Below are 19,123 nucleotides of genomic sequence, written 5' to 3'. Positions count from 1 at the left end.
CTCTGACACCATAGCCCTCCACACCTCTCCTATCTATGTACCTATCCAAATCTCTCTTAAAAATTCAGATCAAAATTGTATCCACCACTATTGCTGGCAGCTCATTCCACACTCTCACCACCCTTTATGTGAAGAAGTTTCTCTTTGTGTTCCCCTGAAGCACAATGGTATTTAAAAGATGGCGTTGTCACCAAGTTTGTAGCCAAAAGCAAGATAGGTGGAGGGACAGTACAAACTGTGAATTCACTCTTTTTCAGCATTGCATAATGGTTTAGTAATTTTACCAGAGCACAGGTTCTACCTGGGGAGAGAATTTAGACATTGGAGGTGCAAAGAGATTTGGCAGTCAGAATTCATTTAAGGTTAACTTCGAGGTTACTTATGTTTAACTTCTTTGTTGAGTCAGTTGTAAAGTGGCAAAAGCAGAAAATGCACAAGGCACATGTGGGAATTTTCTCCAGCAGGAACTGAAGGGTGAAAGAAAGATTAAACTGGTGGGTGGAAATGAGCTGGGATCAGTTTAAAGTGTACTTTGATCCTCAAGGGGTCCACGAGGATCTCATTTACTTATCTTTCTTTCCTTTCATTTTAAATCTTTTTTATTAATTATTATTGAAGATTAACAAAAAATACATTAAGTCAATATGTCATTATGCACAATGAAGAATTAAATTAGTAAATAATTGATTAACAAAGCTAAGCAATATATCGATAATAATAAGAAAAAATAAAGATTTAAGAATATTTTTCGAAAGAAAAAATAAGGAAAATAAAGAACCTCTATGAACTAAGAATAAAACACTACTAACTGAAAAAAAAGCCGGAAAAAACCCCCACTGGGAGCACAACCCCGGAGTTATGCATCATACAATCTTCCATAAAAGAAAAACATCAATCCGCCAACTCAGATCCATTTAAAGAAAAATCGGAAGAAAACCATATTAACTAACTCAAATCAGATGATAGTAGTGGGCGAATGAACCCCACCTTTTCTCAAAATCGAATCGAGGATCAAAAGTTCGACTTCTGATTTTTTCCAAACGAAGACATAGCATCACCTGAGAAAACCATTGTATCAAAGTAGGAGCAGAAGCATCTTTCCATTTCAACAAAATAGCCCTTCTGGCCAATAATGTAACAAATGCAATTACATGTTGGTCTGATAGAGAAATACCATGAACATATTGAGGGATTATACCAAATAAAACTGTCAATTTATTAGGTTGTAAATTAATTTTTAAAACTAGAAATTGTAGAGAAGATAGACTTCCAAAAATGTTTCAATGCAGAGCATAACCAAAACATATGTGTCAATGTGGCTGTCTCGGTTTTACATCTGTCACACTGACTATCAACATTAGAAAACATTTTAGACAGTCTCACCTTTGTCAGATAGTAACGATGTACAATTATAAATTGAATTAAAGAGTGACTGGCCCAGATCAAAGAAGAGTTGACCAACTTCAAAATCTGCAACCAATCTTCTGTTGTCAAGGTCATGTTAAGCTGTCTCTCTCAATCTTGCTTAATCTTAAGTGAAGGGTAATTGTGCTGTTGTAACAATAAATTATAAATTTCCCAATAAAACCCTTCACTAAAGGATTCATTTTAAAAATAATATCTAACAGGTTAGAATCCTGTATATATGGAAAATTACTTGAATATTCTTGTAAGAAGTGTCTGGCCTGAAGATATTGCAGGAAATGTGAATACAAGAGAGGGTATTTAGTTACTAATTTCTCAAAAGACATCAATCGGCCATAGAAGAAAGGTGGGATCACTTAATGATGGTTAAAATAAATAATTTCGATAAATTGAACTAAAAAGTTTAAAATTTTTGAGATAAAAAAATTATGAAACTGGAACCAAATTCATAATGACTGCTTAATCACAGGGTATAAATTTAAATTAGTAATTTTGGCCAGTTGTACAGGTAGAGAAGCTCCTAATACTGAGGTTAAATGAAACTGTTTCATAGCATTCAATTCCAAATCAGCCCAAGGTTGTTCGTTTTTATCAGCCCAATGAAACCAAAAACGCATATAACATATATTAACAGCCCAATAATACATTCTTAAATTAGGCAGAGCAAGACCTCCATCTTCTTTTAATTTCTGTAAGTGATATTTACCAATTCTTGCTCTTATTATTCCAAACAAAAGATGAAATAATAGAATCAATCTGATCAAAAAACTTTTTAATTAAAAAAAGGGATATTTTGAAATACATATAAAAATTTTGGTAAAATCATCATCTTAACTGCATGAATTCGGCCGGCTCATGAAAGTGTAAGTGGATTCCATCTACAAAATAATTGCTTCATAAAATTCACTAAAGGAACCAAATTAGCTTTATGATTTTGTCTTTATGATTTTTAGTAATAATAATACATAAATATTTAAATGAGTCTGTAACTCTAAAAGGAATGTCATCATATAGAGAAGCAGAATCATTTAGGGGAAATAATTCACTTTTATGAAGGTTTAGTTTATATTCCCAAAAATTTCCAAAATCGTTTAATAGTTCAAATAAGCTAGGAATGGATTCTTCAGGATTCGAAATATAAACTGAGAGAAAGTCAGCGTAAAGGGAGATGTTATGAACAGTCCCTTTTATGAGAATTCCATGAATATCTTTAGCTTCACGATGTGCAATAGCCAAGGGTTTCAGCACCAAATTAAATAACAAAGGACTTAACGGACATCCTTGTCTCATACCCCGCAAAAGCCAAAAAAGGAGATCTGCAATTATTATTAATAACAATAGCAATAGGGCTTTTATCAATCATTCTGATCCACTTATTAAAATTAATACCAAAGCTGAATTCCTCTAAAACATTAAATAAGTATTTCCATTCAACTCTGTCATATACCTTTTCAACTTCAAGAGAGACAACACATTGGGAAGTCTTAGAAAAAGATGAATATATAACATTTAACAGTCTCCAAACATTAGAGAAGGAATAACGGCCCTTTGGTTTTGAGAGATAATTTTAGCTAGAAAATTCTCCAGCTAATTAGCCATTATTTGTGAAAGAATTTTGTCATCCACATTTAATAGTGAAATAGGTCTATATGAAGCATAGTCAGTAGGGTCTTTATATTTCTTAAGAATTAAAGAAATAAATCTAAGTTGATTTGCTTTATAATAGTTCTTAAAATTTGGAAGTTGTAACCCTCCTAGATCAAATTTCCATGTCAATTTTTCCAACGATATTCTTGACATCTTACCTTTCCAAAGAAACTTCCTCACATATTTATTTATCTCTTGAAAAAACTTCTGGGGTAATTGTATTGGTAATGATTGAAATAAATATTGTAGTCTAGGGAATATATTCATTTTTATAGTATTTACTCTACCTACTAATGTTATTGGTAATGCCATCCATTTATCAAGATCCTCCTGAATTTTTTTTAAAAGTGGTAAATAGTTTAATTTATATAAGTTTTTTGTGTCATTATCAATTCTTATACCTAAATATTTTATACCATTTGCCGGCCATCTAAATTGAGTTATTAATCGACATTGACTATAGTCTCCATTAGTAAGAGGTAAAATTTCGCTTTTATCCCAATTTGCTTTATAACCTGATATTTTCCCATATTCTTCTAGTCTATAAGATAATTTACCCAATGAGTGTAATGGATCTGTTAAATAAAGTAGAACATCATCAGCAAATAAATTAATCTTATATTCTTCCTGATTAACTCTAAAACCCTTAATATCTGGATCCATTCTAATTAATTTTTTTGAGAAAGATAAACCGGCATGGATTAGAATAGAACTGGACAAAATAGGAGAAAACGTACCAGAAGATTTTATATATAAATGGGAATCTAAATGGATACGGGAAAAGAAAGAATCTCCTATATTAAAACATTTGATTGATTTATGGAATAAGATAAATGTTGATGATGAGACAAAAAAATCTTTATTAGCAAAGAGATCTTTAATTCAAAATAGACTTATTCCTTTTACAATGGACAATCAACTTTTATATAATTGGTTTCAACAAGGGATTAAATATATAGGAGATTGTTTTGAAGGAGGTATATTAATGTCATTTGATCAACTAAAGAATAAATATAAAATATCAAATAACACTTTATTTTGTTACTTTCAATTAAGGGCTTATATAAGAGAAAAATTAGGTCAAACAATGTTATTGCCGAAATCTAAAGAAATAGAAATTTTAATTCAAAAAGGAAATATTAAAAAATTTATATCTTGTATGTATAATTTGATTCAAAACCAGGCAACTAAACAAGGAGTCCATAAGTCAAGACAAGAATTAAAGAAATAGAAGCTTTATAAAATGAGGGAGGTAACTGTCCTATCAAAAATGAAGCTTTAAGCATTTCCAACATACATGAAGAAAGCAATTTTTCAAATTTTTTATAATATCCTACAGAATAACCATCCAGTCCATGAGCTTTACCAGACTGCATAGAAAAAATAGCTTTCTGAATTTTATTTTCTGTAATAGGAGCATCAAGAGTTTTGTTGATCTTGAACAGAAATTCTAGGAAAATCAATCTTTTGTAAAAAGGCATTCATTTTAGAAGAATCAACTGGAAACTGAGATTTATAAAGTTCAATATTAAAGTTTTGAAAAATTTTATTAATATCTTCATAATTACATGCTAAACTACCATCTCCCTTACGAGTTTTTAAAATTTGTCTTTCAGCTCTAGCTGCTTTTAGTTAAGATGCCAATAGCTTATTATTTTTATCTCCAAACACATAAAACTGACTTTTCAATTTAAGCAAATTTCTTTCAATAGGATAAGTTAATAATAAATTATATTGTGATTGGAGTTCAACTCTTTAAATAAATCAATGTTAGGAGAGATTGCATAAATATTATTCAAGTCTTTAATTTGTTTGGAAATCTTATCTAACTCTGTTTTTGTCTGTTTCTTAAGCTTATCAACATAGGAGATTATCTGACCATGCAAATATGCCTTAAATGTATCCTATATAATCAATTTCAACACATCTCCCCTGTTATTAAAAAGAAAAAAATCTTTTATCTGAGTCTCAATAAATTTGACAAAATCCAAACTTTGTAATAAATTTTCTGGAAAACGTCCAGGCAAATTTACAATAACGACATCATTCAATTCGATAGCTAAGCTTAAAGGCGCATGATCCGAGAAAACTATAGCATCATGTTCACATTTCTGGACTTTGGACAAACATCGGGGATCTGTTATAAAATAATCGATTCTCGAATATATGTTGTGAACATGTGAAAATAAAGAATAATCTCTATCATTAGGGTGTAAATGTCTCCAAATTTCAACCAGGCCAAAATCAATTAAAAAAGAGTTAATAAGTGATACAGAACAACTCGAAAGCCACTGATTGGTTGGACTCTTGTCAATAAAAGGATTTAAACAACAGTTGAAATCACCAGCCATTAACAACATATATTCATTTAAATCCGGCAATAAAGCAAACACATCTTTAAAAAAAAAGAAAGATCATCTACATTAGGTCCATATAGGTTAACCAGAACATTTTTTTCTATTACAATTGTTCCTTTAACAATTTAAAATCTACCATTAATATCTGACACAATGTCTTCTTAGATGAATAAAACATTAGATTTAATAAAAATAGATACTCCCTTTGTTTTATTTTGACAAGTAGTGTTAAATTGAAGGCCCTTCCACATTTTAAAATATCTATTTTGATCACCCTTTTTGATATGCGTATCTTGAGCAAAAATTATACCGGGTTGGAATTGATTAATGATTTTAAAAGTCTTCTTTTACTTAATAGGATGATTCCAACTGTGTACATTGCAACTTATAAGGTTTATCTGTTTAGTTATTATAAAAAAAATATTTTATTTAACACATAAATACACACACACCAGCGCAGGCTAATTAAAACTGGCGGTGATAAGTATAACCATATACAAAACATGCATGCTCTGGAACTCTGTAATGGGAAAAAAATACAAAAAAGAAAACTAAAATTAATCTTACAGTTAATCCTATAACTCAAAACTAACCCCAATCCTCCCACCACCCCAAAAAGCCTGAAATTCGGCAAAAAAAGCTGAAATGCCTCCTCATAGAGTAAAAAAGGAGAGACTCCGCAAGCTGCCCATTTTATAATAGTGGTTTTAAAAGATTTCCTTAATTCCTCCCCCCAGTTACAAAAAAACATATGGCCCTAAAATAGAAGAGCCCTGCAAAGGAAAAAAATATTTTGCTAAATATAAAAAGCCAAACACTACAAAGCAACACACCACCATATCAATTCATGTTAACTGATTCTGCCCACTTACAGGCCTTGCTTCTAACTGATATATATGCAATTTAAATATCAATTTACTTTTATGCCATCCATTGCTTTACAGACTATTATTGTTTTGGAACAATGGACACTGGTGAGGCTGTGTAATCATTAAAACATGGAACAGATTCCCAGCAGAAATGGCTAATACAAGAGGGCACGTTCACGGTGATTAGAGGAAAGTATAGGGATCTCAGAGATGTTTATTTTTAGTCATAGACCAGTGAGTGCATGGAAAGATCTGCCATGGGTAGTCATAGAGGCAGACATAGTAAGGACATTTGAGAGACTCCTAGATAGGCTTATAATGAAAGACGAATGGAATTCTCTACAGGGCGGAAGAATTGGATTAATCATGAAGTAGATTGAAAGGTAAGCAGAACATCATGGGCCAAAGTGCCTGTACTGTGCTGTATTGCTCTACACCATCTTTCTCCCCACATCCAGCATAAAAGTTCAGAGAAAAAAATGTTTATACTTAATCCTTAAAAATAGGCTGGGGAATGCAGAAACAATCTTCAAAAACACCAAAGCAATAAAATGAATCAAAGAGAAAAATGCTTATGTAATCTCTAGTGAAGAAAAATGAGCACCATTTTCCATTTAACTTACACACCCAAGGAAAAACTGTTTTTAGAAAAAAAACTAATTATCTATTGACTAAGCAATCCCAACTATGTATATATAAGGGAAAGTCCTTACGAACTCTGAAAACTATCACCTAATTAATGAAAAAAAGGAGGATTAAAACAAATAATCAAACAATCTGTCCATTGTGTTAATTCGCTCAGTAGACCAAACAGATTTCAGAAAAGTCATCCATCATTCACATCAAAAAGTTCACATCTTCTTTAAATGGTCGATCGATCAAAGGATATCTTAAGCCAATCAGAGATATTCAAAGCTTATCTTCTTTCTGAAATATCAATTATTCAGCAGGCCTAAAACCATTCAAACCTTGGCTGCAATTGAAATAGAGTTAACAAAGTCCAATGCCTCTTTGGGGTCCAGAAAAACATGTGGAGTCAAAACTTTGGGAAATAATTTCAATCGGGTTGGATATTGAAGTCATGGGAATAATCCCTTATCATAGGCTATCTTCATGGTTGGAATGAATTTAGACCACAGGTCCAAAATTCCCGTGGATAATCTTCATAAGAATGAATCTCGGAACCTTTAAATTTAAAAACTCTGTGTTTCCTTGCATATTTTATGATTTGGTCTTTAATTTGAAATGAAGGAAGCAGACCAAAACTGACCTTGGCTTATTCAGATCCCAAGATTTCAAAGTGAAAATTCTATGCGCTCTTTCAATATTGGGAGCGTGAGGTAAAATATCCAGAAACAGATATTGAAACAAGTTAGCAAAATAGTCCAATAAGTCCCCACTCTCACATCCCTCCTTCAGTCTAACAATTCAAATATTATTCCAATGAGATCTTGCTTCCAAATCGATAATCTTATGTTGAGACTTTTCCAAGCAGGCTGAAATATCTGCTATTTGATGCTTCGCCTCTTTAAGTTCAGAATTCAGGGAAATAATATTTTCCTGCACAAATTGAAAACTCTCTCATAACGACTTCATCTCAGAAGTGGTAGCATCAAGTTTTACCGTGTTGTTGTCTATCTTCTTGTCGAGAACCATCAGCGAACGCTCGAGATGCTCAGCCCAAGCCGGCATGTCCTCTGAGTTTTCCATTGCTGGATTCAGGAAGCTGCTTTCCTGAAAGATTGTGACATAGTAACAACTATTCCCCTCTAAGATCCGACAAATAAAAGTTAAAAATTCAAAGTTTAAACTGGGGAAAAGGAAGAATTAGTTGCAGCCACACAATGTCACTCCATTAGACAGTAGGCAGAGTCTTCCCTACTCATCTTTCATCTCTCCATCACGGAGCCTGTGTCAGGAGCAAACATCACGGTTCAGAACAATACTGGAGACTGTAACTTCACCCTGACCTGCTCAGTGACCTCGGGTGACAACACCAGCTTCAGATGGCTGAGGGGCGGAAAAGCTGTGGTGAATGACATCACCCTTAACCTCTGGGGACATGGAGAGACCTTGGAGATTCATCACACACCAGAGAGCGAGGACGTTGTGTACAGGTGTGAAGCCGGGAACCCCGTCAGTGTGGACACAGCTCAGATCCCTTTGCGAGAGATCTGTAAACCGCACACACCTGGTGAGTATCAGAGGAAGACGTTGGAATTTAGAGAGGATGGTGGTTACCCTGTCCCAGGAGTGAGTGAAAGAACAGAGTAGAGGACCTTCAGTATGAATCTATCCTGCTCTCCGACACTATCTGGCCGGGTACTGTAGAGCAGGGGTTACTAACCTTTTTTATGCCATGGACTGCTTCCCTTGAGGATTGAGAGTTGTTGTACTATCAAAGCCGAGAGCTAATGTGTTGGAAGAGATACATTCCAGTCATCTAGGTGTGGGGAAAATGAAAGCCTTGGCTTAAATCGTTGTCTGGTGGTCGAGGATTCATCAGCAGATTGAATGGGTAACTGTGGACTGGACAGGATGCCAACATATCCAGAAGATGCCAAGAGCAGAACAGCACACCTCCACCCTTGGGAATGGCCTGCATTGTCCTTGCAGTGGATTCATGTGCATTTTGCCAGTTTGCTCATGGGCACAAATTTCTTGGTAGTGGTAAATGCCGCTACAATGTGGCTAGAGGTGTTCTCAATAGCCTCCACTACAGACTCAACACTGTTGGTCTATTGAGAAGCCTCTTCACAAAGACTGACAAAGTGTTCACTTGGGCTCCACAGGAGGCAAGTGCAGAAACTGCTGGTGCCCTAGCAGAGATATTTGAAAAATGTTTAGCAACAGGAGAGGCATCAGAGAACAGGAGGATTGCCAATGTTGTTCCACTGTTTAAGAAATGCACTAGACATATACTAGGGAATTATAGGCCAGTGAGTCTGACATCAGATGTGGGAAAGTTATTGGAAGGTATTCTAAAGGACTGGTTATGTAAATATTTGGATAGACAAGGACTGATTACGGATAGTTGGCATGGCTTCGTGCATGGTAAGTCATGTTTATATTTTTTAAGCTCTATGTACCTATCTAAGAGTCTCTTAAAAGAATCTATTGTAGTCCAATGAGGAGTGTGATAGAACAAAGGGTTCTTGGAATACAGGCTCATAATTCATTGAAAGAGGCATCACAGCTTTTGGCACATTGGCCTTCATAAATCAAAGTATTGAGTACAGGATATGGGATGTTATGTTGCAATTGTATAAGACATTGGTGAGGCCTAATTCGTAGTATTGTCTGCAGATTTGGTCACCTACCTATAGCAAAGATTTAAGTAAGTATGAAAGAGTGCGGAGAAAATTTACAAGTATGTTGTTGGATCTGTAGTACCTGAGTTATAAGGAAAGATTGAATAGGTTCTTGGAACACAGAAGATTGAGAAGTGATTTGAGAGAGAACATGAACACAGAACATAGAAATCTACAGCACGTTCCAGGCCCTTCGACACACAATGTTGTGCCGACCATGTAACCTACTCCAGAAACTGCCTGGAATTTGCTCACAGCATAGCCCTACAGTTTTCTAAGCTCCATGTACTTATCTAAGAATCTCTGAAATGACTCAATTGTATCCACTTCAACCACCTTCACTGGCAGTGTATTCCACACACCCTCCACTCTCTAGTGAAAGTCTTACCTCTGACATCCCCCTTGTACTTACTTCCAAGCACCTTAGAACTAAGCCCCCTCGTGCTAGCCATTTCAACCTTAGGAAAAAGTCTCTGGCCATCCACACGATCCATGCCACTCATCATCTTATATACAACATTATGAGGGGTATAGATAGGGTAAATGCAAGCAGGCTTGTCCCATTGAGGTTGGGTGGGACTACATCCAGAGGTGATGGGTGAAGGGTGTAGGGTGAAAAGTTTAAGAACATGAGGGAAACCTCTTCACATGGAGGGTCATGAGTGTGTGGAATGAGCTGCCAGCACATGGTGCATGTGAGCTCAATTTGAACATTTATGAGAAGTTTGGATAGGTACATGGATGGTAGGGGTGTAGAGGACTAGAATCCCAGTACAGATCGATGTTTAAATGTTTTTGGAATAGACTAGATGGGCTGAAGGGCCTGTTTCTGTGCTGTACTTCTCCATGACACTAAGACCCAATGACTGGTATTCCAGAACACTTAGTCATCAACAATGGACCACAGTTCGTGGGAGAACAGTTTCAGTTATTCCTAAAAATGAATGGAAAGACAAGTTGCATCTGCATCATATCATCCGGCTACAAATGGCATGAAGGAAAGGTTTGTGCAGAGTATAAAGAATGCACTGCGAGCAATGTCAGCAGAACGCTCTACACTAACCCTGAACCTGAAGCTCGCTAATTTCCTCCTCGGATATCGTAATGTATAACACTGCACAACCAGCAACTCACCGGCCATACTGTTCCTGGATCTTCCCAGGCATTCACACTTGGATCATCTCAAATTCATCTCAGGAGGAGGATGCAGGACAAACAGTTAAGACAAATTGAAGTCTCCTCAAACAAGAAGGTTCAATGTATCAGAAGTGGATGCTCGGAAAGATTAAGGACAGAACCGGACCACTCCAGAACTTGGTTGTAGATGTGTCATATTCTGCATGGTGGTTGTAGACGGGTCATATTATACATGGAGGTCGGTGACCAGTGGTGTGCTCAGGGATCAGTTTTGGGACCCTTTCTCTTTGTGATTTTTATAAGTGACCTTGATGAGGAAGTGGAGGGATGGATTAGTAACTTTGCTGATGACACAAAGGTTGGGGGTGTTGTGGATAGTGTGGATGGCAGTCAGAGGATGTAAAACAAGGCTGAGAAGTGGCAGATAGAGTTCAATCTATTTGAGGTGCTTCATTTTGGTAGGTCAAATATGATGGCAGAATATAGTATTAATGGTAAGACCCTTGGCAGTGTGGAGGATCAGAGGGATCTTGGGGTCAAAGTCCATAGGACACTCAAAGCTGCTGCGCAGGTTGACTCTGTGGTTAAGAAGGCATACGGTGTATTGGCATTCATCAATCGTGGAATTGAATTTAGGAGCCAAGAGATAATGTTGCAGCAATATAAGACCCTGGTCAGACCCCATTTGGAGTACTGTGCACAGTTCTGGTCACCTCATTACAGCAAGGATGTGGAAACTGTAGAAAGATTGCAGAGGATATTGACAAGGATGTTGCCTGGATTGGGGAGCATGCCTTATGAGAATAGGTTGAGTGAACTTGGCCTTTTAGAACATAGAACATAGAATAGTACAGCACATTACAGGCCATTCAGCCCACAGTGTTGTGCCGACCCTCAAAACCTGCCTCCCATATAATCCCCCACCTTAAATTCCTCCATATACCTGTCTAGTAGTCTCTTAAACTTCACTAGTGTATCTACCTCCACCACTGACTCAGGCAGTGCATTCCACGCACCACCCACTCTCTGAGTGAAAAACCTTCCTCTAATATCCCCCTTGAACCTCCCTCCCCTTACCTTAAAGCCATGTCCTCTTGTACTGAGCAGTGGTGCCCTGAAGAAGAGGTGCTGGCTATCCACTCTATCTATTCCTCTTAATATCTTGTACACCTCTATCATGTCTCCTCTCATCCTCCTCCTCTCCAAAGAGTAAAGCCCTAGCTCCCTTAATCTCTGATCATAATCCATACTCTCTAAACCAGGCAGCATCCTGGTAAATCTCCTCTGAACACTTTCCAATGCTTCCACATCCTTCCTATAGTGAGGCGACCAGAACTGGACACAGTACTGTACTCCAAGTGTGGCCTAACTAGAGTTTTATAGAGCTGCATCATTACATCGCGTCTCTTAAACTCTATCCTTCAACTTATGAAAGCTAACGCCCCATAAGCTTTCTTAACTACCCTATCTACCTGTGAGGCAACTTTCAGGGATCTGTGGACATGTACCACCAGATCCTTCTGCTCCTCCACACTACCAAGTATCCTGCCATTTACATTGTACTCTGCCTTGGAGTTTGTCCTTCCAAAGTGTACCACCTCACACTTCTCTGCATTGAACTCCATCTGCCACTGCTCAGCCCACTTCTTCATCCTATCAATGTCTCTCTGCAATCTTCGACAATCCTCTACACTATCTACAACACCACCAACCTTTGTGTCATCTGCAAACTTGCCAACCCACCCTTCTACCCCCACATCCAGGTCGTTAATAAAAATCACAAAAAGTAGAGATCCCAGTACAGATCCTTGTGGGACACCACTAGTCACAACCCTGCAATCTGAATGTACTACCTTCACCATGATCCTCTGCCTTCTGCAAGCAAGCCAATTCTGAATCCACCTGGCCAAACTTCCCTGGATCCCATGCCTTCTGACTTTCTGAATAAGCCTACCATGTGGAACCTTGTCAAATGCCTTACTAAAATCCATGTAGATCACATCCACTGCACTACCCTCATCTATATGCCTGGTCATCTCCTAAAAGAACTCTACCAGGCTTGTTAGGCACGATCTGCCCTTCAGGGCTGAAATGGCTAACATGAGAGGGCACAGTTTTAAGGTGCCTGGATGTAGATGCAGAGGAGATGTCAGGGGCAAGTTTTTTATGCAGAGGGTGATGAGTGTGTGGAACGGGTTGCTGGCGATGGTGGTGGTGGCGGAAACTGTAGGGTTTTTTAAGAGACTCCTGGATAGGCACATGGAACTTAGAACAATTGGGGGGTATGGGTAACCCTAGGTAATTTCTAAAGTAAGTACATGTTCGGCCCAGCATTGTGGGCTGAAGGGCCTGTATTGTGCTGTAGGTTTTCTATGATTCTATGTTTCACTCTCCTACACAATGGAAATTGAATGTAAGCCATCTGGAGATGACATATTGATCAATTGAGGAGAGCAGAGTCAATAGTTAGAGAAGAAAGTTGGCTAATACTATCAGAACCACTTCCTGCAGTCCCAGAGACAACTCCTACAACTAGCACAGAGAGAGCCCCAGAACCTGAGATTGCTCCACAGCCACAAGTCTCACCTGTCAAGCAGACTGATCCCCCTTGTCAGGACAGACATTATCCCACAAGAATAAGGAATCCTCCACAGCAAGTGAATCTTTAAGCCTGAATAAGAGAATTTAAACTTTACTCTGCTAATGTCTGCATATAGTAGTTGTATTATATAATATATTGTGAATATATATTCTCTTTTGAGTTGAAGTTTATAGCTGATCAGGGAGGAGTGTTGTGTATTTAATATTTTAGTAATATTTGAATAATCTTGTGCTAGTATTTGTATGTAGATTGATTAAGCATTCTTGTTCATTTAAGTAATTACAGATTATATGTAAAAATATAAATTTCATACATCATTGCACTACCACGTGATACGTGCGCACCTCACTTAAAGTAAACATGAAGTTATAGCCGTATTTTCTGACTCCCATGAGTTTCTTAGAATTCATTTAATGTTTTGAATTTACAGAACATAATATCTTTGTCTAGTCATGGAAATATTTTCTATATGTCCTGTATTACAGATTCCAGCACTGCCTCAACGTCCAGTAGCGGTCTGACAGGTCAGTAGTTCCCTGGTTTCTTTCATTTTCTCTGTCTCTGTCTCCCTCTCCTTTCTGAAACGGTGGCATCAAATTTGCTACATCCGGTCTGTGGGAACCATTCCAGAACCTGTAAATGTTTGGGCGATGATAGCTAGGGCATTCAGTACCCTAATAGATCCCTCATCCAAGTTCTGGGATTAGATCGTTGCGACCCCGGTATTTATCCATTTGTATTAATATTGTAGAAGCCAGGCTTCTGTTTCCAATCGGCACTGTAGCCCGTGTTGCACGGTTATTATGTTTGTTATGGCAGCTATTCACGTGGGAAGGGTGTGGTAAAAATGAAGGGTTTAGATACGTGTTCATGCTTTGTTATTGGCAGTTTATAGCTGGGGACTGCATTTAATTACATTCCTCCACGAGTGTATGTTTTGTTGGTTGCTAATAAAAGATCAAACACATTTCTTCGACTTTTTGGAACATTATTATCGGATTGATCGGAGGGTGCGTCTGACAAGACAAATCCCCGTGCGATCACCAGAAGCGGTATTGGTGTGTTCGAGTTTCCACATCAATAAGCCACTGAATCTCCAGTGTGTCTGGGATACTTTGTGGTTTTGTTTGGGAATACAGACAAGTATTTGTGAAATTCCTCGGCCATTTCCTTAATCCCTGTCACAAGTTCTGGCAAATTCGTCTAAAATCTCCACCCGTTGTGTATCATGGAAGCACCATAGTGTAGGAGGGGTTGGAGGGGAGTGATGCGAGAGGAATAGCAGGAGACTGAGGAGATATTCGAGGAGAATGAGACGGGCTGATTGGAGGGGATTGATTTACGGTCTTTGGAAAACGAGGAATATTACCTGGCCTGAGATGGGATGGAGTGAATCCATTGGTTCTGCGTCTCTGGGAATGAGGTCGGGATTAATTGCAGAATCCTCTCTGCTTCCCTGATGCAGGTTCTGTGTCCTCGAGACTGCCCCTGGTGATCGGACTGTCCGTACTGGGTGCCCTCCTGATCTCCTCTCTCATTGTGCTTCTCTTGGTCACATGGAGGAGAAGAGCCGCTGGAAAAGAAACGTCTTCAGGCACTGAAGGCAAGTGGATCCAATCCGTGAGGCTGGTGGTTGGGGGGAGGGAGGGAGAGCGGGTGGGGCAGGGTAGGACTGGGAAAATGATGACATGGGGGATTGGAGGCAGGGGTGAGATAAGGTACAGTGGGAAAGGGTTTCCATATGGAGCCTCTCATCTCTGCTTTCTGTCCCGCAGACCCAGCAGCGGAGAACATTGTTTACGCAGATATTCGGTGGAATGCAAAGAGTCGCACCGGCCAGCAGCCCCCCAAGGGGAATGTGAGGGTAATGTCAGACACGATAAACCAGAGAAAGGGAACAGACCGCCTGAACCACTCAGGCCCCTGATACCATCCTCAGCATCACCATCACCCGTCACCGTGCCCTATCAACCAATCACTCCACATGACCAACACAACCCTCCCAATGTGCCCAGTTGTCCAGTTGTCAGGGCACATCAACTCCCTTCATGCACCCAGTCACTTGCATACACTATACCCCACACCCCACACACCCAGTCACTGGGATACACGGTCCCCCACACACCCAGTCATTGGGATACACGGTCCCCCACACACCCAGTCACTGGGGTACACTGTCCCACACGCACCCAGTCACTGGGATACACTGTCCCCCACACATCCAGTCACTGGGATACACTGTCCCACACGCACCCAGTCACTGGGATACACTGTCCTCCACACACCCAGTCACTGGGCTGAACTGTCCCCCCACACACCCAGTCACTGGAATACACTGTCCTTCACACACCTAGTCACTGGAATACACTGTCCCCCACACACCCAGTTACCAGGACAGACTGTCCCCAACATACCCAGTCATTGGGGTACACTGTCCCGTGACACACAGTCACCAAGGTGCACTGTCCCCCACATGCCCCATCACTGGGGTACACTGTGTCCCGCCACGCTCAGTCACTGAGGTGCACTGTCCTCCACCCCATATATGCCTCAGTCCTGATGAAGGGTCTCAGACTGAAATGTCAACTGTTTATTCATTTCCATGGATACTGTCTGATCTGCTGAGATCGTCCAGCAGTTTCTGTGTGGTGCTGTGCATTTCCAGCATCTGCAGAATCTTCTGGGTTAATGTCCAGTTATGTGTGTTTTCTGCTGATCAGACTCGGATTTAATGCTTGTGCTGGTCAGCAGTTTGTTTAGATTGAAAGTTGTGTTGATGTTGGGTCAGTGTCAGTGTTTGAACTTTGTGATTGGTGATGTGTGGGTGACTGGAACTATCGAGTCTGTGTCTCTTTGTATGTTTCTCTGCATTTGTTTTTCTCCCCATGTGTCCTGTCCATCTCTCCGTAGGTCCAGTCCCGTGTCTTCTAACTCTGGGTGTTCCATCTCCTTGGAGTCCTGTCTCTCCCTGTCCCTGTCTCCATGTCCTTCTCTGTGTAACCCTGAACTGGTGTGAGACTGACAGGCTTTTCTTCTGTTGCAGTTTGCTGGTCCTGAGGTTCATCCCGAGACTCCCCACACTGAGTACGCTGCAGTCATGTTCCGTGCCCGACCACCACCTGGATCGGCTGGGGAAGGAGCCCGTAGACAACGTCCCGCAGTCTAGGACGGACCCTCCCTCCCTTCGCTCTGGCACAAGAATGACACAGACCCTCGAGGGGAGACGAGGGAGGGTGGGGAGATATAGGGGACCCACTGTGTCCTGTGGTTGTGGTTTTGTTGATGTTGTTTCGTTTGGCAGCTGTTTTTCTCTTCACACGTCTAACTGGTTTCTGCCAAGCCAGTCCTCCAGCTCATGGCCGCATCAATGGACCATGGCAAAGCCGTCTTGGACCTTGTTGAGAGGACATGTTGGGACCAGGTGGAGGGTGTCCTGGGTTGTGGTACCACAGGGGCAAGCTGGGGTTTGTTGGACGCCCCATCGCTGTAGTGTTTGTGCTGTTTTGGCATGTCGACTTCTGAGTCTATTTGCGGCTGCCCAGTATTTTCAGGTTGCTGCAGTAAAGCCCGGGAGGAGTGAGGTGGGGTCCTCGATCAGATCACCACTGGCAGGCATGTTGGTGTGCCAGTATCGGTGCCACAGGAATCGAGGTTTTTCACGTTGTAGAAAGGTTTTGGGGATTTGAGTCGGGAAGTTAAAAGTTGTGGTGGGACTAATGGGACAACAGTGTGTCTGCACATTCCTGCTGGACTTTGTAAGTGTTGAATATTAGTTTATCAGCTTTGTTTGTGAGATCTGTCTGTACAAACCCCCCCGTCCGTAATCATCCCTTGTGTGCCCACTCCTCCGTCCATAATCGACCCATCTGCACCCACAAACCTGTCTATAATTGACCCTTTGTACCCACAACCCCATCAGTAATCGAATCGTCTTTACCCACTTCCATGATCTCCCTTCTCTGTAACTCTCCTTGTATAAAATTGGCCTGTTGACACCCAGTTATCCAGCAGTTCATAATTAATTGAAAAATTGAGTTTGTCCCCAGTGTCAATCTTCTCACTGATACCCCACCTCAAGCAAGCAACCCTCAACACTGGTTCACTCCCAGGATGTGGAGTTATGGCTGGAAAAGGTCTCACCTACGTCTTGTCCAGGTGGAAAATGGCATCACGACTGCTCTCATTATTTTTTACAAGTGGCACCGAGCTGTGATGTGGCTGACTCTTTGTGGTTTAGGTTCGCAGGGATAGCAGGGTGATGGAGTGGGAAGTTTTGTGTTAGGTCAGCTGTAATGACCTGGATGAGGGGAGTGAGAGGTCAAGGGCAGTAAGCGAACAGCCAGGGGAAGGAACTGGACAATCAGTTTGGGATGCTCCGAGGTCAGAGACTAGCGATTCCTGAGAACAAGGGCTAGTGATTCCTGAGGTCAGTGAGTCCCCGGATTGGAGACCCAAGGTCTGTCATCAAGTCCTGAGGTCAGCGGCTCTTGATCAGTGAGTCCTGGTGTTGAAGCCCAGATATCAGAGCCCGAATGTCTGAGAGTCTGGGGGCGCAGTCTGGAGGTCAGAGTTCCCATGTCTGTGAGTCTGGGGGCACAGTGTGAAGGTCAGAGATCCAATGTCTGAGAGTCTGGGGGCACAGTCTGTCGGTCAGAGTTCCAACGTCTGAGAGTCTGGGGACACAGTCTGGAGGTCAGAGTTCCCATGTCTGAGAGTCTGGGGACACAGTCTGGAGGTCAGAGATCCAATATCGGAGAGTCTGGGGGCACAGTCTGGAGATGAGATTTCCCATGTCTGAGAGTCTGGGGGCGCAGTCTGGAGGTCAGAGTTCCCATGTCTGAGAGTCTGGGGGCACAGTCTGGAGGTCAGAGTTCCAATGTCTGAGAGTCTGGAGGTCAGAGGTCCCATATCTGAGAGTCTGGGGGTGCCGTCTGGTTGTCTGAGAGTCTGGGGGTGCCGTCTGGTTGTCAGAGAGTCTGGGGACACAGTCTGGAGGTCTGGGGCCATGAGCTGGCCTGCCCTGGGGATGGAGCCCTGTCTGTGTGTGGGAGTGGGTGTTGGGAAGGGGTTTTTGCTGTTTTTCCCAGTTCTGTGTTGGTTACATGTTGTTCTACAAGACATCATGGACATGCTATGTTGTCGCCAGAGCTTGTGGTGACACTTGCAGGCTGCCCTCAGCACATCCTCACGTTGTGTTGGTTGTTAATGTAAATGGTGCATTTCACTGTATGTTTCAATAAACGTGATTAATAACAAATAAATCTCAATTTACATCTGATTCAATGTTCACCATCCTGTCTACCTGTGTTGTCACTTCCAGGGAACTATGGACCTGTGCCCCTTGTTCTCTCAGTTCCATAACGCACTCCAGAGCCGACTGTTTGATGTGTATGCCCTGCCTCTGTGTGACTTACCAATAAGCAATTCTTCATACTTATCCGAATTAAACTCCATCCGTGATTCTTCAGCCCACTTCCCCGGCTGATCAAGCTCAATAATTCTTTTCACTGTCCACTTTGCCACCAATTGCTAAGGTCCATGCAAACAACATCTACCTCAATAGCCTCGTTAATCCTGTTATGTACACACAACCCTGGGGAAAATACCTCTTACGTGCACGCAACTCTCTAAGAGTTTCAGCAGCAATACAACACACCTGGAGTCTGGTTTTGCTGTTAACAAACACTGTTTTAACAGTAACTACGTAATATAGTAACTTAAACCAGGCAAACCAAGGGTTAGCAGTGTTATGCATATATAGGTGTAAAGAAAAAG

The 19,123-nt window shown here is 40.6% G+C and overlaps 1 protein-coding gene across 1 annotated transcript in view; it reads left to right on the top strand.

Annotated features, from left to right (window-relative positions):
* The window catches only part of LOC140717405 (uncharacterized), a 44,551-nt gene extending 25,914 nt beyond the window's left edge, over nt 1–18,637 (top strand). Inside the window, exons 3-6 of the mRNA XM_073030950.1 lie at nt 13,834–13,872; nt 14,814–14,951; nt 15,124–15,212; nt 16,392–18,637. Coding sequence (XP_072887051.1) covers nt 13,834–13,872; nt 14,814–14,951; nt 15,124–15,212; nt 16,392–16,514 — 389 coding nt within the window. The 3' untranslated portion in view covers nt 16,515–18,637. The remainder of the gene's footprint in view (nt 1–13,833; nt 13,873–14,813; nt 14,952–15,123; nt 15,213–16,391) is intronic.
* The last annotated feature ends 486 nt before the right edge of the window (nt 18,638–19,123 follow it).

Source organism: Hemitrygon akajei, chromosome 27 (assembly GCF_048418815.1).
Source record: "Hemitrygon akajei chromosome 27, sHemAka1.3, whole genome shotgun sequence".
Lineage (NCBI taxonomy): Eukaryota > Metazoa > Chordata > Chondrichthyes > Myliobatiformes > Dasyatidae > Hemitrygon > Hemitrygon akajei.
Note: the sequence above shows the minus strand (reverse complement) of the source record. Positions and strands in the feature narration are given on the sequence as shown.